The sequence below is a fragment of the Tachypleus tridentatus genome, chromosome 9 (genome assembly GCF_004210375.1).
Source record: "Tachypleus tridentatus isolate NWPU-2018 chromosome 9, ASM421037v1, whole genome shotgun sequence".
Classification (NCBI taxonomy): domain Eukaryota; kingdom Metazoa; phylum Arthropoda; class Merostomata; order Xiphosura; family Limulidae; genus Tachypleus; species Tachypleus tridentatus.
This window is the reverse complement of record NC_134833.1, coordinates 4,729,342-4,754,031: the sequence shown is the minus strand read 5'-3', so window position 1 is coordinate 4,754,031 and position 24,690 is coordinate 4,729,342. Positions and strand designations below refer to the sequence as shown.

The 24,690-nt window shown below is 29.3% G+C and overlaps 1 protein-coding gene across 1 annotated transcript in view; it reads left to right on the top strand.

Moving 5' to 3' along the window:
• Nucleotides 1–6,905, top strand: part of LOC143226969 (synaptic vesicle glycoprotein 2C-like) — a 42,020-nt gene extending 35,115 nt beyond the window's left edge. Inside the window, exon 4 of the mRNA XM_076458520.1 lies at nucleotides 6,704–6,905. Coding sequence (XP_076314635.1) covers nucleotides 6,704–6,905 — 202 coding nt within the window. The remainder of the gene's footprint in view (nucleotides 1–6,703) is intronic.
• The last annotated feature ends 17,785 nt before the right edge of the window (nucleotides 6,906–24,690 follow it).

Here is a 24,690-nt window from a genome sequence, read left to right as displayed (position 1 = left end):
TTCTTAGTGACAATACCTATATTAGTAATGGTACTCTGCTATTCTTAGTGACAATATCTATATTAGTAATGGTATTCAGCTATTCTTAATGACAATATCTATATTAGTAATGGTATTCAGCTATTCTTAGTGACAATATCTATATTAGTAATGGTATTCAGCTATTCTAATTCACAGTACCTATATTAGTAATGGTACTAAGCTATTCTAATTCACAGTATTTATATTAGTAATGGTACTAAGCTATTCTAATTCACAGTATCAGTATTAGTAATGGTGCTCAGCTATTATAAATCACAGTATTTATTTAAGTAATGGTAATCAGCTATTCTAAATGACAGTATCAATATTAAGAATGGTGCTCAGCTATTATAATTCATAGTATCTATATTAGTAATGGTATTCAGCTATTCTAATTCACAGTATCTATATTAGTAATGGTACTAAGTTATTCTAATTCACAGTATCTATATTAGTAATGGTACTAAGCTATTCTAATCCACAGTATCTATATAAGAAATGGTATTCAGCTATTCTTAGTAACAATATCTATATAAGAAATGGTATTCAGCTATTCTTAGTAACAATATCTGTATTAGTAAAGGTATTGAACTATTCTATTTCACAGTATCTATATTAGTAATGGTATTCAGCTATACTAATTCACAGTATCTATATTAGTAATGGTACTAAGTTATTCTAATTCACAGTATCTATATTAGTAATGGTACTAAGCTATTCTAATTCACAGTATCTATATAACAAATGGTATTCAGCTATTCTAATTCACAGTATCTATATTAGTAATGGTATTCAGCTATTCCTAGTGACAATATCTATATTAGTAATGGTGTTCAGCTATTCTAATTCACAGTATCTATATAAGTAATGGTATTGAGCTTCAGCCATTTTAATTCAAAGTATCTATATTAGAAATGGTACTGAGCTATTCTATTTCAAAGTACCTGTATTAGCAATGGTACTGAGCTATTCTAATTCACAGTATCTGAATTAGTAATGGTATTCAACTATTCTAATTCACAGTATCTATATTAGTAATGGTATTCAGCTATTCTTAGTGGCAATATCAATATTAGTAATGGTTCTAAGCTATTCTTATTTTTAATACCTATATTAGTAATGGTAGTAAGCTATTCTTAGTGACAATATCTATATTAGTAATGGTATTCAGCTATTCTTAGCGAAATACCTGTATTAGTAACGGTATTCAGCTATTCTTAGTGACAATACCTATTTTTGTAATGGTATTCAGCTATTCTAATTCACAGTATCTATATTAGTAATGGTATTCAGCTGTTCTTAGTGACAATATCCATATTAGTAATGGTATTCAGCTATTCTAATTCACAGTATCTATATTAGTAATGGTACTAAGCTGTTCTTAGTGACAATATCTGTATTAGTAATGGTATTCAGCTATTCTTAGTGACAATATCTATATTAGTAATGGTATTTATCTATTCTTAGTGACAATACCAATATAAGTAATGGTATTCAGCTATTCTTAGTGACAATATCTATATTAGTAATGGTATTCAGGTTTTCTTAGTGACGATATCTATATTAGTAATGGTATTCAGCTATTCTTAGTGACAATACCAATATAAGTAATGGTATTGAGCTATTCTTGTGACGATATCTATATTAGTAATGGTACAAGCTATTCTTATTGACAATATCTATATTAGTAATGGTATTCAGCTTTTCTTAGTGACAATATCAGTAATGGTATTCAGCTATTCTTAGTGACAATATTTATATAAGTTATGGTATTCAGCTATTCTTAGTGACAATATCTATATTAGTAATGGTTCTAAGCTATTCTAATTCATAGTATCTATTTTAGTATTGGTACTAAGCTATTCTAATTCGCAGTATCTATATTAGTAATGGTATTCAGCTATTCTTAGTGACAATATCTATATTAGTAATGGTACTGAGCTATTCTAATTCACAGTATCTATAATAGAAATGGTAATAATCTATTTCAATTCACAGTGTCTATATTAGTAATGGTAATGAGCTATTATAATTCACAGTATCTGTATTAGTAGTGGTACTGAGCTATTCTAATTCACAGTATCTAAATTAGTAATGGTATTTAGCTATTCTAATTCAAAGTATCTCTATTAGTAATGGTATTCAGCTATTCTAATTCACAGTAACGATGTTAGTAGTGGTATTCAGCTATTCTTAGTGAGAATACCTATATTAGTAATGATATTCAGCTACTCGTAGTGACAATACCTATATTAGTAATGGTACTAAGCTATTCTTAGTGACAATACCTATATTAGTAATGGTACTAAGCTATTCTAAGTGACAATACCTATATTAGTTATGGTACTAAGCTATTCTAAGTGACAATACCTACATTAGTAATTGTAATAAGCTATTCTTAATGACAATACCTACATTAGTAAAGGTATTCAGCTATTCTTAGTGACAATATCTGTATTAGTAATGGTATTCAGCTATTCTCAGGGACAATATCTATATTAGTAATGGTATTCAGCTATTCTTAGTGAAAATATATATATTAGTAATGGTATTCAGCTATTCTAATTCACAGTATCTATATTAGTAATGGTACTAAGCTATTCTAATTCACAGTATCTATATTAGTAATGGTACTAAGCTATTCCAATTCACAGTATCTATATTAGTAACAGTACTAAGCTATTCACATTCACAGTATCTATATTAGAAATGGTATTCAGCTATTCTTAGTGACAATATCTATTATAGTAATGGTACTGAGCTATTCTAATTCACAGTATCTATATTAGTAATGTTATTCAGCTATTCTAATTCACAGTATCCATATTAGTAATGGTGCTCAGCTATTATAATTCACAGTATCTATATTAGTAATGGTATTCAGCTATTCTAATTCACATTATCTATATTAGTAATGGTACTATGCTATTCTAATTCACAGTATCTATATTAGTAATGGTACTAAGATATTCTAATTCACAGTATCTATATTAGTAATGGTATTCAGCTATTCTTAGTAACAATATCTGTATTAGTAAAGGTATTAAACTATTCTAATTCACAGTATCTATATTAGTAATGGTATTCAGCTATTCTAATTCACAGTGTCTATATAAGAAATGGTATTCAGCTATTCTAATTCACAGTATCTATATTAGTAATGGTATTCAGCTATTCCTAGTGACAATATCTATATTAGTAATGGTATTCAGCTATTCTAATTCACAGTATCTATATAAGTAATTGTTCTAAGCCATTTTAATTCACAGTATCTATATTAAAAATGGTATTGAGCTATTCTATTTCAAAGTATCTGTATTAGCAATGGTACTGAGCTATTCTAATTCACAGAATCTAAATTAGTAATGGTATTTAGCTATTCTAATTCAAAGTATCTGTATTAGCAATGGTACTGAGCTATTCTAATTAACAGTATCTAAATTAGTAGTGGTATTCAGCTATTCTTAGTGAGAATATTTATATTAGTAATGATATTCAGCTACTCTTAGTGGCAATACCTATATTAGTAATGGTACTAAGCTATTCTTTGTGAGAATACCTATATTAGTAATGGTACTAAGCTATTCTAAGTGACAATACCTATATTAGTAATGGTACTAAGCTATTCTTAATGACAATACCTATATTAGTAAAGGTATTCAGCTATTCTTAGGGACAATATCTATATTAGTAATGGTATTCAGCTATTCTTAGTGACAATATCTATATTAGTATTGGTATTCAGCTATTGTTAGTTACAAAATCTATATTAGTATTGGTATTCAGCTATTCTTCGTTACAATATCTATATTAGTAATGGCACTCTGCTATTCTTAGTGACAGTATCTGTATTCGTAATGGTATTGAGCTATTCTTAGTGACAATATCTGTATTAGTAATGGTATTCAGCCATTCTTAGTGAGAGTACCTATATTAGTAATGATATTCAGCTATTCTTAGTGACAATATCTATATCAATATTGGTATTCAGCTATTCTTAGTTACAATACCTATATTAGTGTTGGTATTCAACTATTCAATTCACAGTATCTATATTAGTAATGGTATTCAGCTATTCTTAGTGACAATACCTATATTATTAATGGTATTCAGCTATTCTTAGAGGCAATATCAATATTAGTAGTGGTTCTAAGCTATTCTTATTTTTAATACCTATATTAGTAATGGTAGTAAGCTATTCTTAGTGACAATATCTATATTAGTAATGGTATTCAGCTATTCTTAGCGAAATACCTGTATTAGTAACGGTATTCAGCTATTCTTAGTGACAATACCTATTTTTGTAATGGTATTCAGCTATTCTAATTCACAGTATCTATATTAGTAATGGTATTCAGCTGTTCTTAGTGACAATATCCATATTAGTAATGGTATTCAGCTATTCTAATTCACAGTATCTATATTAGTAATGGTACTAAGCTGTTCTTAGTGACAATATCTGTATTAGTAATGGTATTCAGCTATTCTTAGTGACAATATCTATATTAGTAATGGTATTTATCTATTCTTAGTGACAATACCAATATAAGTAATGGTATTCAGGTTTTCTTAGTGACGATATCTATATTAGTAATGGTATTCAGCTATTCTTAGTGACAATACCAATATAAGTAATGGTATTGAGCTATTCCTAGTGACGATATCTATATTAGTAATGGTACTAAGCTATTCTTATTGACAATATCTATATTAGTAATGGTATTCAGCTTTTCTTAGTGACAATATCTGCATTAGTAATGGTATTCAGCTATTCTTAGTGACAATTTTTATATAAGTAATGGTATTCAGCTATTCTTAGTGACAATATCTATATTAGTAATGGTTCTAAGCTATTCTAATTCATAGTATCTATATTAGTATTGGTACTAAGCTATTCTAATTCGCAGTATCTATATTAGTAATGGTATTCAGCTATTCTTAGTGACAATATCTATATTAGTAATGGTACTGAGCTATTCTAATTCACAGTATCTATAATAGAAATGGTAATAATCTATTCTAATTCACAGTGTCTATATTAGTAATGGTACTGAGCTATTATAATTCACAGTATCTGTATTAGTAGTGGTACTGAGCTATTCTAATTCACAGTATCTATATTAGTAATGGTATTCAGCTATTAAAATTAGAGTATCTATATTAGTAATGGTATTCAGCTATTCTAATACACAGTATCTATATGAGTAATGGTATTCAGCTATTCTAATACACAGTATCTATATGAGTAATGGTATTCAGCTATTCTTAGTGACAATATGTATATTAGGAATGGTATTCAGGTATTCTTAGTCACAATATCTATATTAGTTATGGTACTAAGCTATTCTAATTCACAATATCTATATTAGTAATGGTATTCAGCTTTTCTTAGTGACAATACCTATATTAGTAATGGTATTCAGCTATTCTTAGTGACAATATCTATATTAGTATTGGTATTCAGCTATTCTTAGTTGCAATACCTATATTAGTATTGGTATTCAGCTATTCTTAGTTACAATACCTATATTAGTAATGGTACTCTGCTATTCTTAGTGACAATATCTATATTAGTAATGGTATTCAGCTATTCTTAATGACAATATCTATATTAGTAATGGTATTCAGCTATTCTTAGTGACAATACCTATATTAGTGATGGTACTAAGCTATTCTAATTCACAGTATCTATATTTGTAATGGTATTCAGCTATTCTTAGTGACAATACCTATATTAGTAATGATACTAAGCTATTCTTAGTGACAATACCTATATTAGTAATGGTATTCAGCTATTCTAATTCACAGTATCTATATTCGTAATGGTATTCAGCTATTCTAATTCACAGTATCTATATTCGTAATGGTATTCTGCTATTCTTAGTGATAATATCTATATTAGTAATGGTATTCAGCTATTCTAATTCACAGTATCTATATTAGTAATGGTATTCAGCTATTCTTAGTGACAATATCTATATTAGTAATGGTATTCAGCTATTCTTAGTGACAATACCAATATAAGTAATGGTATTCAGCTATTATTAGTGACAATATTTATATAAGTAATGGTATTCAGCTATTCTAATTCACAGTATCTATATTAGTAATGGTACTAAGCTATTCTTATTGACAATATCTATATTAGTAATGGTACTAAGCTATTCTTAGTGACAATACCTATATTAGTAATAATATTCAGCTATTCTTAGTGACAATACCTATATAAGTAATGATATTCAGCTATTCTTAGGGACAATATCTATATTAGTAATGATAACACTATTTACTTTTGTAGATTCTTCAAAATAATGAAAATCCTAAATTATTTCATGGTTTATTTTTATTTTTCTATTTTCACCCTTAAATTTCAAAACATTTCTCTTCTTGTGCAAGGCTTACTTTCAATCATTCTTTACTGTGAACTAAATAATGAGTTTTGTTGTCTGTTTTTTGTCTTTAGAAGCTGCTGATATGTAACACGGTCGTGTATTACTTCATCTGTTGTAGTTAGTGAACGTTTAGACCAGAAACTGAACGTTTTCTTCATTCGTAGAGTATTAATTACCACCCGTTGTTCTCTACCCGTTCGTGGATTTTCTCGTATCATATTAAACACTAACAAGAGACTCTACAAGGGTTCTGAAAATCATTTCATATTTTCCTTTCTCCCGATCAATAGAGCCTTGTGGACGTGCGCAAAGTCCATGAGACGAGGCTTAGCTGCTCCGTCTTCACTCTCTTACTTGCAAGTCATGCTTCATTACCTCTCGGGACGTGTCTTGCATTTACTAATTAAGACGGCCAGCTATGTGGAACCATTTTACCTGTTTAGAAAAGCCAGTGGAGGAAGCTGCTATTCTCTTAATGGTTGGAACAACTAATCTTCAGTGCACTTGCTGATATTACATTAATCAACATAGCAGAGGAATGAATATACGGAGAGAAATTAGCACATCTATATAAAGAACAAGCGTACACCGTATGGTCCGACTCCATCAAGGAAACAAGATAATACCAGGAGAAGCCTGACATTCGAATCTGAACATAAATTAAATATATTTGTACCATAAAACTGAAGACATAAATGTTTGTTATCAAATACTTTAATTCAGATGGAGTACTATAGAAACAAAGCAAACTTAAATAAAAATAGTTATGATGGATTACAAGATACTAAGTTTGAAATCACTAAACATGTTTAATAACTGATCGTATTTACAGACTGAAATAGTACACTTCAACTATTTTTTACAGAATCCACAATCATGGGTTTGATATGTCGATAAACCCAATAAGATATGAAACTGTCTCTTAACAACTGCAAGACAGGTGTTTGTTTGTTACGCAGTAGTAACAACAGTAAGATACGAAACTCTATCTCTCAGTAACTACAGTACAGGTGTTTGTTATGTAGTAATAACAAGAGGATATGAAATCCTGTCTCTCACCAACTACCAGACAGGTTTTTTCTTATCTAGTAGTAAGAACAGTAAGATACGAAACTCTGCCTCTCAGTTACGAGACACGTGTTAGTTATGTAGTAGTAACTAAAGTAAGCTACGACACTTTTCCTGTCACAAACGTCAAGAGAGGTGTTTTCTATGTAATCGTAACAACAAGATACAAAACTCTGTCTTTCAGTAACTAGAAGATACGTGTTTGTTATATTGTAGTAACTAGAGACATATAAGAAACTGTCTCTCAGTAACTACAAGACAAGTTTTCATGTAGTAGATATAAGAGTAATATATAAAACTCTGTCTCTCAGTAACTACAAGACAGGTGTTTGTTATGTAACAACAATCACATTAATATCTCTCTCTTTCAGTAACTACAAGACAGGTGTTTGTTATGTAACAACAATCACATTAATATCTCTCTCTTTCAGTAACTACAAGACAGGTGTTTGTTATGTAACAACAATCACATTAATATCTCTCTCTTTCAGTAACTACAAGAAATGCTTATTCTAGACCTAGAAATGGTTATTCCAGTTCTCGTGTAATAATTATTAAACCTAAAAATGTTGATTGAAGCTTTATTGTAATAAAACCTAAAAGTGGATATCCTAGCGTTATTGAAAAAAGCTGGAAAACTAAGAAATGGTTATACAAGCTGTATTGTAATATTTATAAAACCTAGAAAATGTTAAACTGGCTTCCATGTAATATTTGTAAAACCTAGAAATGGTTATTCTAGTTTCTCGGTAATTTTTACAAAACCCAAAAATGGTTATTCTAGCTTTCTTGTAATAGTTGTAAAACCTAAAAAGGACAATTTTAACTTTTTGTAGCGGTGGTAAAACCTAGAAATTGTTATTCTAGTTTCCTTGTAATATTTATAATACCTATGAATGGTTATTGTAGCTTTATTATAATAGTTGTAAAACCTAAAAATGGTTATTTTAGGTTTCTTATAACAGTTGTATAATATATCAATGTTATTGTAGCTTTCTTGTAATATTAATAAATCCTAGAAATGGTTATTCCAGCCTTCTCATGATATTTATAAAACATAGAAAGAGTTATTCTAGATTTCCTGTAATACTTGTATAATAGAGATCATAACTTGTAACATTTATAAAGCATAGAAATGGTTAATCTTAGCTTCCTTGTAATATCTATAAAACCTAGAAATGGTTATTCCAGTTTCCTTGCGATAGTTATAGAACCTAGAAATAGTTATTCTAGTTTCCTTCTTATATTCCAATACCTAAGTATGGTTATACTAGCTTACTTGAAATATTTATAAAACCTAGAAAAGTTTATTCTAGCTTCCTTGGAACATTTATAAAACGTAGAAATGGTTATTCTGGCTTCGTTGTAATTTTTATAAAACCTAGAAATAGTAATTATAGCTTTCTTGTAATAGATGTATAACACAGAAATGGTTATTCTACCTTCCTGGTAATATTTATAAAACCCAGAAATGATTATCCTCGCTTCCTCGCATAATAGTTTTTTAAATCTAAAAATGGCAGTTCTAGCTCTCTTGTAATGGTTCTAAAACCTACAAGTGGTTATTCTACATTCTTTGTAAAATTTCAATATCGTTATTCTAGATTTCTTGTAACATTTATAAAACCTAAAAAATGGTTATTCTAGCTTTCTATTAAAATTTATAATACCTAGAAATTATTTTACCTTATTTGTAATATTTATAAAACCTGAAATAATTATTATAGCTTTCTTCTAATATTTTTAAAACTTTGAAATTGTTATTCAAGCTCTTGTGTAATATTCACAAAACCTAGAAATGGTTATTCTATCTTCTTGTAATATTTATAAAACCTGCAAATAATTATTATAGCTTTCTTCTAATATTTTTAGAACTTTGAAATTGTTATTCAAGCTCTTGTGTAATATTCACAAAACCTAGAAACGGTTATTCTATCTTCTTGTAATATTTATAAAACCTAAAATGGGTTATCCTAGCTTCTTTTTAATATTCATAAAACCTAGAAAGGATTATTTTAGCTCTCTTGTAACATTTATAAAACGTAGAAAAGGTTATTACAACTTCCTTGTAATATTTATAAAATATAGAAATGGTCATTCTAGGTTTCTTGAAACAGTTGTACAACATAATATATTAAAATTTCCTTGTGATATTTATAAAACCTAAAAGTAGTTATTCTACCGTTCGTGTAATAGTTGTATAAGATAAAAATGGTTATTCTAGATTTCTTCTACTAGGAAAACTTAGAAATGGTAATTATAGCTCGATTGTAATAGCCTTAGAAACTTGATAAGGTTATTCTAACTTTCTCGTGGTTTTCATGAAATCTAGAAATTGTTATTCTAGCTTTCCTGAATAGTTGTGTAACATAAAAATGGTTTTTCTAGCTTTCTTGGAATGTTTATAAAACCTAAAAAATTGTTATTTTAGCTTTCGTGTAAAAAATTATAATACGGAAAAATAGTTATGCTACCTTTTTGTTATATTTGTATAATATGGAAATGGTTATTATAGCGTTTTTGTAACATTTGTAACACCTAAAAATGGCTATTTTCTTTCTTCTAATAGTTGCAAAACTTAGAAATGGTTATTCAAGCTTTCTTGTAATATTTAGAACACCTTGAAATGTTTATTTTATTGTTTTTGTAATATTTATAAAACCTAAAAAAGGTTATTCTAGCTTCTTTTGTAATACTCATAAAACCTGGAAATGATTATTCTAGTTTTCTTGTAATATTTTTAGAACTTAAAAATGGTTATTCTAGCTTCCTTGTAATATTAATAAAACCAAGAAATGGTTATTCTATCTTTCTTATAATAGATGTATAACACAAAAATTCATGCTTCCTTGTAATATTTATAAAACCTATAAATGGTTATTCTAGTTTTTTTTTAATATTTCAAAACCTAAAAATCCTTATTCTAGCTTCCTTGCAATATTTATAAAACCTTGAAAGGGTTATTCTAGCTTTCTTCTAGTAGTTGTGAAACGTAGAAATGGCAATTTTAGCTGTCTTGTAGTGGTAACAAGACCTAGAAATCGTTATTATGCCTTCTTTGCAATAAATATGAGACAAAGAAATAGTAATTCTAGCTTTGCTATAAGAGTTTTAAAACCAAAAAGTGGTTATTCAAGGTTCATTGCAACATAGTTAGAACACAGATATGACTACTCTAGCTTCTTTGTAATATTTATACTTCGAAATGCTTATTGCAGCTTTATTGTAATGCTCACAAAACCTAAAATGGTTATTCCAGCTTTTTGTAATATTTATAAAACCTAGAAATGTTTTTTTAGTTTCCTTGTAATATTTAAAATACCTAGTAATTGACATTGTTGGTACCTTCTAACATTTTAAAACCTAAAAATGGTTATAGTAGCTTTTTTGTAATATTTATAAATCGTAAAAATGTTAATTCTAGCTATCTTGTAATAGTTGTCTAACCTAGAAATGATTATTATAACTTCCTTAAAATATTTAAAATACCTAGAAATGGTTATTCTAGCTTGCTTGTTACATTTATAAAACCCAGAAATGGTTATTCCGGATTCTTTGTAATATTTATATAACCTAGAAATTGTCATTCTCTATTTTTTGTAATAGATGTATAACATTGAAATGGTTATTCTAGCTTCATTGTAATATTTATAAAACATAGAAATCGTTCTTATTAACTTCCTTCTAAAATTTAAAAATTTAAAAATGATTATTCTAAGTTCTTAGTTGTGTTTATAAGACCTAGAAATGTTTATTTTTGCTTCTTTGCAATATGTATAAAACCCATAAATGGTTATTCTAGCTTTCTTCTTATAGTTGTAAAACCTTGAAATGGCAATTCTACCTCTCTTGTACTGGTTGTAAAACATAGAAATGATTATTCTAGCTTCCTTGGAACATTTATAAAACGTAGAAATAGTTATTCTGGCTTCGTTGTAATCTAGAAATAGTAATTCTAGCTTTCTTGTAATAGTTGTATAACATAGAAATGGTTATTTTACCTTTTGATAATATTTATAAAATCCACAAATGGTTATCCTATGTTACTCCTAATAGTTGTGTAATTTAGAAATAGCAATGCTAGCTCTCTTGTAAGGTTCTAAAACACAAAAATGGCTATTCTAGCTTCTTTGTAATATTTATAAAATTTCGATACGTTATTATAGCTTTTTAGTAAATATTATAAGACGACCTAGAAATGGTTATTCTACCTTTTTGTAATATATATAGAACCAGGAAATGGTTATTATAGCTTTCTTGTAATATTCGTTACACCTAAAAATAGTTTTTTTCTTTCTTCTAATAATTGCAAAACACAGAAATGGTTATTAAAGCTTTCTTTTAATATTTAAAAAACCAAAAAATGGTTATTTTGTCGTTCTTGTAATATTTATAAAACCTGAAAAAGGTTTTATAGTTTCATTGTAATATTTATAAAACATAGAAATGGTTGTTCTACCTTTCTTGTAATTGATTGTATAACATAGAAATGGTTATTTTTGCTTCTTTGTTATATTTATTAAACCTAAAATTGGTTATTCTAGCTTCCTTGTAATATTTATAAAATCTGGAAATGGATGTTCGAGCTTTCTTGTAACAGTCATTTAACGTAGAAATGCTTTTTCTTGCTTACTTCTCATATTTATAAAACCTGGAAATGATTATTCTAGCTCTCTTGTAATAGTTGTAAAACCCAAAAATGGTATTTGTAGAATTCTTGTAACACTTGTATAGCAATGAAATGGTCATTCTAGCTCTGTTCTAACATTTATAAACCTAAAAATTGTTATTCTGACTTCTAAGTAATATTTATAAAAATTAGAAATGTTTATTATAGCTTCCTCGCAATATTTATAAAACCTAGAAATGATTATTGTGGCTTCGATGTAATTTTTATGAAACCTAGAAATAGTAGGTATAGCTTTCTTGTAAGAGTTTTATAACATATAAATGCTAATTCTATTTTGATGGTAATATTTATAGAACCCAGAAATGGTTATTCTATCTTTCTTTCAATAGTTGAAATCCTAGAAATAGCAATTCTAGCTTTCTTGTTATGGTTGTAAAATGTAGAAGTGTTATTTTTGATTCATTTTAATGTTTATAAATCTTAGAAATTGGTATTCCACCTTTCTCCTAATACTTATAAAACCTAAAAATAGTTAGTTTATATTTCCTGTAATAGTTGTATGAAATGCAAATGGTTATTCTAGCTTCCTTGTAATATTTATAAAACTTAGAAATGTCTATTATAGCTTCATTGCAAACTTTATAAAACGTACAAACGGTAATTCTTGTCACAATTGTATAACATATAAATGGTTATTACAGTTTCTGTGTAATATATATAAAACCTAGAAATGTTATCCTTACTTTCTTCTAATATTTGTAAAACCTAGAAATGGCAATTTTAGCTCTCTTGCAGTGGTTGTAAGACCTAGAAAGATTATTTTAGTTTCCTTGTAATATTTATAATACTTAGAAATTGTTATTCTAGCTTCTTGTAATAATTGTGAGATCCAGAAATTGTTATTCTAGGTTTCACGCAATACTTTTAAAACATAGATATGATTATTCCAGCTTCATTGTATTATTCATATAACCTAGAAATGGTCATTCTATATTTTTTTTCATACATGTATAACATTGAAATGGTTATTCTAGCTTCATTGTAATATTTATAAAACATAGAAATCGTTCTTCTAGCTTCCTTCTAAAATTTTAAAATCTAAACATGATTATTCTAAGTTCTTTGTTGTCTTTATAAAACCTAAAAATGTTTATTCTTGCTTCCTTGCAATATTTATAAAACCCAGAAATGGTTATTCTTGCTTCCTTGCAATATTTATAAAACCCAGAAATGGTTATTCTAGCTTTCTTCTAATAGTTGTAAAACCTTGAAATGGCAATTCTACCTCTCATGTAATGGTTGTAAAACCTAGAAATGCTTATACTAGCTTCCTTGTAATATTTATAAAACCAAGAAATATTTATTCTATCTTCCATGGAATATTTATAAAACCTAAAAAAGTTTATTCTAGCTTCCATGGAATATTTATAAAACCTATACATGGTTATTCTAGCTTCCTGGTAATTTTTATAAAACCCAAAAATTGTTATTCTAGCTTCCTTGTAATATTTATAATACCTAGAAATGGTAATTCTAGCTTTCTTGTAAGAGTTGTATAACATAGCAATGGTTATTCTAGCTTCCTGGTAATTTTTATAAAACCCAAAAATGGTTATTCTAGCTTTCTTCTAATCGGTGTAAAACCTACAAAGGGCAATTGTAGCTCTCTTGTAATTGTTGTAATACCTAGAAGTCGTTATTGTAGCTTCCTTGTGAAATTTATAATACCTAGAAATAGTAATTCTAGCTTTCTTGTAATAGTTGTAAAACCAAGAAGTGGTTATTCTATATTTCTTGCAATACTGTTAAAACATAGATGTGGTTTATCTAGCCTCTTTGTACTGTTTATAAATCTTCGAAATGCTTATTGTAGTTTTATTGTTATAATTACAAAACCTAAAGATGGTTATTCTTGTAATATTAAATTTTATATTCTTGCTTCTTTCTGATATTTATAAAACCTAGAAATGGTTATTCAGTGACGTATATCTTCTTGTTTAGTTGTAGAGGCAGTGACGTATGTGTTGTTGGAAAACAGAAGAGGCAGTGGCGTATATGCTGTTGTTTGATAGTAAAGGCAGTAACGTATATATTTTTTTTTTAATGGTAGAGGCAGTTACATATCTTGTTGTTTAATAGTAAGGGAAGTGAAATATATCTTGTTGTTTAACAGTAGAGGAAGTGAGATATATCTTGTTGTTTAATAGTTGAGGAAGTTGCGTATATCTTGTTGTTTAATAGTAAAGGAAATGAAGTGTATAGGTTATTTAATAGTATAGTCAGTAGCGTATATCTTGTTCTTTTATCGTGAAATAATGACGTATACCTTGTTCTTTAATAGTAGAGAAGTATCGTATATCTTGTGGTTTAATAGTAGAGACAGTGACGTATATCTTGTTGTTTAATAGTAGAGAAGTATCGTATATATTGTGGTTTAATAGTAGAGACAGTGACGTATATCTTGTTGTTTAATAGTAGAGAAGTATCGTATATATTGTGGTTTAATAGTAGAGACAGTGACGTATATCTTGTTGTTTAATAGTAGAGAAGTATCGTATATATTGTGGTTTAATAGTAGAGACAGTGACGTATATCTTGTTGTTTAATAGTAGAGAAGTATCGTATATATTGTGGTTTAATAGTAGAGACAGTGACGTATATCTTGTTGTTTAACAGTAGAGAAGTATCGTATATATTGTGGTTTAATAGTAGAGACAGTGACGTATATCTTGTTGTTTAACAGTAGAGAAGTATCGAATATATTGTGGTTTAATAGTAGAGACAGTGACGTATATCTTGTTCTTTAATAGTAGAGAAGTATTGTATATATTGTGGTTTAATAGTAGAGACAGTGACGTATATCTTGTTGTTTAATAGTAGAGACAGTGACGTATATCTTGTTGTTTAATAGTAGAGAAGTATCGTATATATTGTGGTTTAATAGTAGAGACAGTAACGTACATCTTGTTGTTTAATAGTAGAGAAGTATCGTATATATGGTGGTTTAATAGTAGAGACAGTGACGTATATCTTGTTTAATGGTAGAGGAAGTAAAGTATACCTTATTCTTTAATAGTAGAGACAGTGACGTATATCTTGTTGTTTAATGGTAGAGGAAGTAAAGTATACCTTATTCTTTAATAGTAGAGACAGTGACGTATATCTTGTTGTTTAATGGTAGAGGAAGTAAAGTATACCTTATTCTTTAATAGTAGAGACAGTGACGTATATCTTGTTGTTTAATGGTAGAGGAAGTAAAGTATACTTTATTCTTTAATAGTAGAGACAGTGACGTATATCTTGTTGTTTAATGGTAGAGGAAGTAAAGTATACCTTATTATTTAATAGTAGAGACAGTGACGTATATCTTGTTGTTTAATGTAGAGGAAGTAAAGTATACCTTATTCTTTAATAGTAGAGACAGTGACGTATATCTTGTTACTTAATAGCACAGGCAGTGACATGTTATTGTTGTTTAATCGTCGAGGAAGTGACGTACACCTTGTTTTGTAATAGTAGAGACAGTGTTGTATACCTAGTTCTTTCAAAGTAGAGGAAGTGGTGTATATCTTGTTGCTTAATAGTAGAGACAGTGTTGTATACCTAGTTCTTTCAAAGTAGAGGAAGTGGTGTATATCTTGTTGCTTAATAGTAAAGGAAGTGAAATAAATGTTCTTGTTTAATAGTAGAGGCAGTGATGTATAGAATTAAACATTCCACTCAGTTTAATAGTACATTAACATGTTGTGTTTATGTTAAGTTACTTTAATGTATAGAATTAAACATTCCATTCAGTTTAACAGTACATTAACATGTTGTGTTTATGTTAAGTTACTTTAATGTATAGAATTAAATATTCTATTCAGTTTAATAGTACATTAACATGTTGTGTTTATGTTAAGTTACTTTTATGTATAAATATAAACATTCTATTCAGTTTAATAGTACATTAACATGCTGTCATTATGTTAAGTTACATAATGTATAGAAGTGAACATTCTATTCAGTTTAATAGTACATTAACATGTTGTGTTTATGTTAAGTTACTTTTATGCATAAATATAAACATTCTATTCAGTTTAATAGTACATTAACATGTTGTCATTATGTTAAGTTACTTTTATGTATAGAAGTGAACATTCTATTCAATTTTATAGTACATTAACATGTTGTGGTTATGTTAAGTTACTTTAATGTATAGAAGTAAACATTCTATTCAGTTTAATAGTACATTAACATGTTGTCATTATGTTAAGTTACTTTAATGTATAGAAGTAAACATTCTATTCAGTTTAATAGTACATTAACATGTTGTGTTTATGTCAAGTTACTTTTATGCATAAATATAAACATTCTATTCAGTTTAATAGTACATTAACATGTTGGCATTATGTTAAGTTACTTTTATGTATAGAAGTGAACATTCTATTCAGTTTAATAGTACATTAACATGTTGTGTTTATGTCAAGTTACTTTTATGTATAAATATAAACATTCTATTCAGTTTAATAGTACACTAACATGTTGTCATTATGTTAAGCTACTTTAATGTATAGAAGTAAACATTCTATTCAGTTTAATAGTACATTAACATGTTGTGTTTATGTCAAGTTACTTTTATGCATAAATATAAACATTCTATTCAGTTTAATAGTACATTAACATGTTGTCATTATGTTAAGTTACTTTTATGTATAGAAGTGAACATTCTATTCAATTTTATAGTACATTAACATGTTGTGGTTATGTTAAGTTACTTTAATGTATAGAAGTAAACATTCTATTCAGTTTAATAGTACATTAACATGTTGTCATTATGTTAAGTTACTTTAATGTATAGAAGTAAACATTCTATTCAGTTTAATAGTACATTAACATGTTGTGTTTATGTCAAGTTACTTTTATGCATAAATATAAACATTCTATTCAGTTTAATAGTACATTAACATGTTGGCATTATGTTAAGTTACTTTTATGTATAGAAGTGAACATTCTATTCAGTTTAATAGTACATTAACATGTTGTGTTTATGTCAAGTTACTTTTATGTATAAATATAAACATTCTATTCAGTTTAATAGTACACTAACATGTTGTCATTATGTTAAGTTACTTTAATGTATAGAAGTAAACATTCTATTCAGTTTAATAGTACATTAACATGTTGTGTTTATGTCAAGTTACTTTTATGCATAAATATAAACATTCTATTCAGTTTAATAGTACATTAACATGTTGGCATTATGTTAAGTTACTTTTATGTATAGAAGTGAACATTCTATTCAGTTTAATAGTACATTAACATGTTGTGTTTATGTTAAGTTACTTTTATGCATAAATATAAGCATTCCATTCAGTTTAACAGTACATTAACGTGTTGTGTTTATGTTAAGTTACTTTAATGTATAGAAGTGAACATTCCCTTCTAGTAACAGAAGTTAATTTCTTACCTTAGCCAAAGTTTATTACATTTTTAAGGAAGAGGTTTGTTAACTTACCAGCACTTCATGCAGTATTCTAAAGTGAGATTCCTTTTAACGCATGAACTCATTGTGTACTGTTTGTTATCCTGTCGAGCTATGGATGGAGTGATTCGTTGTTCATACTACTGTGAACACACTTTAAAGTATGGAATAATAGTTCATGTGGTTATTCTGTCACATGACTTAATGTGGCGGCAAGTGCTTGTAAATGACTGTTATTCTAGTAGTCAATAGTTTTATCTGAAACTGGAATTTCTGACGTGTCTTTCTACCCGTTAGCGCATAAAATGTCACTTGGGTCTAAGTTTTCAATTTCTCTCTCACACATACCTTGTCAGGTATTCATTATATATGTATGTTGGCGCATCTAACACTGATATTCACTATAATACATCAGCTGCAATATAAGTATTTAATGTGGAGCTAGTTTTAAGACAGGGATTTAAGCTTAGGATAATTCAGAATTACCACAATAAGAAAGCAGAGGTGTTCTAGAACAAGCCACTTCTACTATAGGTATATAACGTTAAATTTGTCATTAAATTGGGACTTAAGCCTAGAATACATTAAAACGTCTTCACAAATAGCCTCTAGGAAATTATTTTCGAATATTATTATTTTTCTAATTCACTAATTGTGTAAAAATAAAAATAACGAACTAGGGCAAGGTGATTTATTGTTTTCAATGATTATTGCAGGGTGAAACACTTTACTATTTTAATAGTGATTGTAAAATGTAATTATTAAAGTTTCCAATCCTGATTCTTAAATGTAATTACTTGGAGTTTCTGTTACTATTGTCAAGTTTAATTATTTAATGTTTCCACCATTTAATAAAGTTTGAACAATAGAGAGAAGTCACTACGTATTTCATTTACTTTAAGAATAATTCAGATTTTCTTTCTTTTCCATTTTAAATATAATAAAAACATTTCAGTTAAAATACAATATTTTTCGTGTTGGAAAAATTGGCAAGCTATGTGTTTTTCTGATTGGTAAGCTATGTGTTTTTCTGATTGGTAAGATATGTGTTTTTCTGCATATTTCTTGTCGCTAGTAGGTTTCGATTTTTTTTACCATATAACTTTTAGTTAGCATTTCGCTACACTACGCTAACCTTCCCTAACTGAGCAGTGTAAAACTAGAGGGAAGGCAGCTAGTCATCACCGCTCACCGCTAACTCTTGGGCTACTCTTTTACCAACAAATAGTGGGATTGACCGTCACATTATAAATGCAACCACAGCTAAAAAGGCGGACATTTTTGGTGTGACGGGGATTCGAACGCGCGACCCTCGGATTACGAGTACCTTAACCACCTGGCCATATCATATAACAGAGATAACCGGAGTAGTTTTCTTCAAGGGGTCAGTAGTGTTTAGGGTAAGGGGTTTGAGGTAAGTTTAATCCAGATGTTCTTGATATAAGTATACAAGAACATATGGGGATGTTTCCAGATTCACAGCTCTGTATTTGATTTCTAATAAAGCCAATGTCTATATCTCATAGTTGAAGAGTTTCCTGGGAGATGTTTGTTCTATGGACTGGCCCTAATCGTGACCTTAAAGTCCATGTAATGAAGGACGACAACATGACGAAAAGAGTCAGCCATTTCCTAAGAAACTCGTAATTGCTAGGAAAGGAAACGATATTAGGTTACGAAACACATAGGACAGAATGCTAGAAGCAATGAAACATTCTGCACATGGAAATAACGCTCAAACCTTTCACTGTTTTCCAACGAGTACCTTATAACACATTCTCCATAGGGAGATATAGATATACTGTTCTTATATTAACAACAGTTACAGGCGATAGTCTAGAAACTTCGATGATAGAACTCCATGAAACATATTTTGGTATTAAGTTCCCTTACACGAGTGTTAAGTACGTTGTAAGAAGTTACAGCTGTTGTGAAGTCGTTGTGGAACGGATTATATCAGAACTGAGTTACGACATTATTTGAAGTTACGCAACTTGTATGATATCATAGAAAATTATTACTTGGTGAAGGTAATTATGTAGCATGCCTTTCCGACGCAAAGTATTCATAAAACAAAACTGTAAAAATTTATTCAGATCGCAGATTTAGAATTTTCATCATTGTAGCATCATCTATAGAAAACAAACTAATATAGATCATCTTCCGTTACCAAGACCGTTCCAAAATGGGACCTGAAACAAGTCGTATTCAAGCTGTTATAAGCAAAGTTTACATGTTGTAACAAAAGAGAAATCACGAATATAAAGTTCGGTGATGAAACCATCCATTTGTCCCAAGCACTAATATTGTAAAACGTTACACGAGTTGTTTCCACGACATATACATTCAACCGTCACATACCCCAAGCAAATGTGGAATAAAACAAGTATTCATGCTATTTTATATAAAGACATGCTGGTAAAATTATGATTGGACTGTTGTAACGGACACTCTAAAACCGTAACCCTTTTGCAACAAGGTTTGGTTGGGTTTTTGGAATTTCGCACAAAGCTACTCGAGGGCTATCTGTGCTAGCCGTCCCTAATTTAGCAGTGTAAGACTAGAGGGAAGGCAGCTAGTCATCACCATCCACCGCCAACTCTTGGGCTACTCTTTTACCAACGAATAGTGGGATTGACCGTCACATTATAACGCCCTCACGGTTGAAAGGGCGAGCATGTTTGGCGCGGCTCGGGCGCGAACCCGCGACCCTCAGATTACGAAGCGCACGCCTTAATGCGCTAGGCCATACCAGGCCCTTTTGCAACAAATGACGAAAGGAAGGTTGCAGAGAAGACGAGAGTTGCCTTATGACAACTTGCAATGGAACCTAATCCATAGGGCTATTGTCAACATGAACGATCGTCGGGTAGAGCATGGCCGAGCATGGACCTAGCTAATTGGACTGTAGTGTCGTGTGAAGGCTCGAGAGTCGTTTAAATATGACACACACGACCTCTGTATTTCCAAAAGTCCAAACGAAACTTGTGAGAAAAGCAATCCCATAGAGAAGCAGTCAAACTTTTGAATTTCGTCCTGGTTTTGATTGTTCAGGGATAGAACATAGAATTATAAGATTACTTGTGGTTTTGGCAAGCTGATTATTTGTAGTTCATCTACACCTCAAACAAATGTACAAACCACAATATCCAAAAGTAACAAAAAACACCATGAATGTAATGTATAGCACAAACCTAGAGACACACTCTTCATATGTTAATTTCAAAATAAGTTGTGATTGAAACAATAGTACGTATTTCATGTCAGAGGCTGATAGTAAAGTTTTCAATAAATCTACTTTCGTAGAATGGGTTTCAAATTAACATATGCGGCACTTCATCTTTCTTACACCTAAATTGATATATGTATTGTATCCCTAGCATATTATAGAGCACATTTTGAATTTGGTGGCAAAATTAAAATTTAAGCTAAATCAACTGTTATGAAGTGACAGTGAGGATGATTGGTGTTGTTTACTGGAACTTAATAACTGGAGCAAAACGTTATCTTCTCTGGGATGAATGTTTCTCTTCTCTTTGGCTAAATATATTTAGTGGATGTAGTTGTTCCATTGGGCTCATGATATGAAATGTGTCGTTTACTATTATAGGAGTCAATATCTGGGAAAAATAGTGCTATTCTTTGAGATGATCGATTCTGTTCTCTTAGGGTTAAATATCGTCCTTCTAATCCAAACCATACCAGTAATTATCGATTATTTATGAAACAGATAATCGTCCATTTAATCCAAACCATCCCAGTAATTATCGATTCTTTATGAAACAGATAATCGTCCATTTAATCCAAACCATCCCAGCAGATATCGAGTCCATATTAAAAGATTAATTGATAATCAGTGATGATCATGAGATTATTGAAACTCATGGATTTGTTGCCAGGTAACAAAACTAATCTATTGAAACCACTGATGACAAAACTTTTCTAGTTAGCTCAAGTATTTACCTAATGAATGTTCTTTGGTAACGAAAATATACTATTAACTCACAGAAAACTTTATGGTGTTCGGAAAATACAATATTCTAATTTACTTAAATACTTTTCCAGTATATATTCTCTTAGATACTACACAACTCTAGCAAAAGTATAATATAGAAGTATCTTAGATAGAACATAACCATAAGAAGAGTATAATATAGAACTATTTTAGATAGAACATAACCCAAGGAAAAGAATGATATAGAACTACCTTAGATAGAACATAACCCAAGGAAAAGAATGATATAGAACTATTTTAGATAAAACATAACCCAAGGAAAAGAATGATATAGAAAACCTCAGATGGAACATAACCCAAGGAAAAGAATGATATAGAACTACCTTAGATAGAACATAACCCAAGGAAAAGAATGATATAGAACTATTTTGGATAAAATATAACCCAAGGAAAAGAATGATAAAGAACTATTTTGGATAAAACATAACCTAAGGAAAAGAATGATATAGAACTCCCTAGATAGAACATAACCCAAGGAAAAGAATGATATAGAACTCCCTAGATAGAACATAACCCAAGGAAAAGAATGATATAGAACTATCTCAGATAGAACATAATCCTACGAAAAGTATAATATAGAACTATCTTAAATAGAACATAACCCACGGAAAACAATGATATAGAACTATTTTGGATAAAACATAACCCAAGGAAAAGAATGATAAAGAACTATTTTGGATAAAACATAACCCTAGGAAAAGAATGATATAGAACTCCCTAGATAAAACATAATACTACAAAAAAGTATAATATAGAACTATCTTAAATAGAACATAATCCTACGAAAAGTATAATATAGAACTATCTTAGATAGAACATAACTCAAGGAAAAGAATAATATAGAACTATATTAGATACAATATAATCCAAAGCAAAGAATGATATAGAACTACCTCAGATAGAACATAATCCAAAGAAAAGCATAATACAGAACTACCTTAAATAGAACATAACCCTAGGAAAAGTATAAAATAGAACTATCTTAGATAGAACATAATAGGAATGGTATAGATCTATCTTAGATACAACATAATAGGAATGATATAGAACTATCTTAGATAGAACATAACAGGAATGATATAGAACTATCTTACATAGAACAGAACAGGAATGATATAGAACTATCTTAGATAGAACATAATAGGAATGATATAGAACTATCTTAGATAAAACATAATAGGAATGATATAGAACTATCTTTGATACAACATAACAGGAATGATATAGAACTATCTTAGATAGGACATATCAGGAATGATATAAAACTATCTTTGATAGAACATAACAGGAATGATATAGAACTATATTAGATAGAACATAACAGGAATGATATAGAACTATCTATGATAGAACATAACAGGAATGATATAGAACTATCTCACATAGAACATAACAGGAATGATATAGAACTATCTTAGAACATAACAGGAATGATATAGAACTATCTTAGATAAAACATAATAGGAATGGTATAGATCTATCTTAGATACAACATAATAGGAATGATATAGAACTATCTTAGATAGAACATAACAGGAATGATATAGAACTATCTTACATAGAACATAATAGGAATGATATAGAACTATCTTTTATAGAACATACCAGGAATGATATAGAACTATCTTAGATAGAACATAACAGGAATGATATAGAACTATCTTAGATAAAACATAATAGGAATGGTATAGATCTATCTTAGATACAACATAATAGGAATGATATAGAACTATCTTAGATAGAACATAACAGGAATGATATAGAACTATCTCACATAGAACATAACAGGAATGATATAGAACTATCTTAGAATATAATAGGAGTGATATAGAACTATCTTACATAGAACCTAACAGGAATGATATAGAACTATCTTACATAGAAGATAACAGGAATGATATAGAACTATCTTAGAACATAACAGGAATGATATAGAACTATCTTAGATAAAACATAATAGGAATGGTATAGATCTATCTTAGATACAACATAATAGGAATGATATAGAACTATCTTAGATAGAACATAACAGGAATGATATAGAACTATCTTACATAGAACATAATAGGAATGATATAGAACTATCTTTTATAGAACATAACAGGAATGATATAGAACTATCTTAGATAGAACATAACAGGAATGATATAGAACTATCTTAGATAAAACATAATAGGAATGGTATAGATCTATCTTAGATACAACATAATAGGAATGATATAGAACTATCTTAGATAGAACATAACAGGAATGATATAGAACTATCTCACATAGAACATAACAGGAATGATATAGAACTATCTTAGAATATAATAGGAGTGATATAGAACTATCTTACATAGAACCTAACAGGAATGATATAGAACTATCTTACATAGAAGATAACAGGAATCACATAATATGTTCTTACTTTTCAGGCTCTCTGTAATTGTTTTCGTATTTTATTTAAAATGGCGGGAAGTGTCAACAACTTGTGGTAAATCTCTTTCGTGACGAGGATCCAACATTGCCAGGTAGGTTAAGGCGTTCGACTCGTAATCTGAGGGTCGCGGGTTCGAATCCCGGTCGCACCAAATGTGATCGCCCTTTTAGCCGTGACAGCGTTATAATGTGACGGTCAATCCCACTATTCGTTGATAAAAGAGTAGCCCAAGAGTTGGCGGTGGGTGGTGATGACTAGCTGCTTTCCCTTTAGGCTTACACTACTAAATTAGGGACGGCAAGCACAGATAGCCCTCAAGTAGCTTTGTGCGAAATTCAAAAAACAAACAAACTTTCGTGACGAGATTTTTAGAAAAACTCAATGAAATGAATTTATGTATTGAATATTTGTTATTGCTAAAATTAACAAATGGTGATTTCTTTGGAGATGAATATTATATACGAAAACTATCAAATATTTTGTTTTTCTTGGCATGAAACAGCGAAGCCACGTCAGTTACTAGTACTTGGGGAGGCACCTGGTGTCACTTCTACAAGTTATTACCTTCAAGTTGCTTTTCTTGATTATAAACTTTTCAGCGAAATTAGGCTTTCGCCTTTTTCTTAAAATTAATTATGCAGTGTACCGCTTGTAATGAAAAAGAGAAACAAATATCGC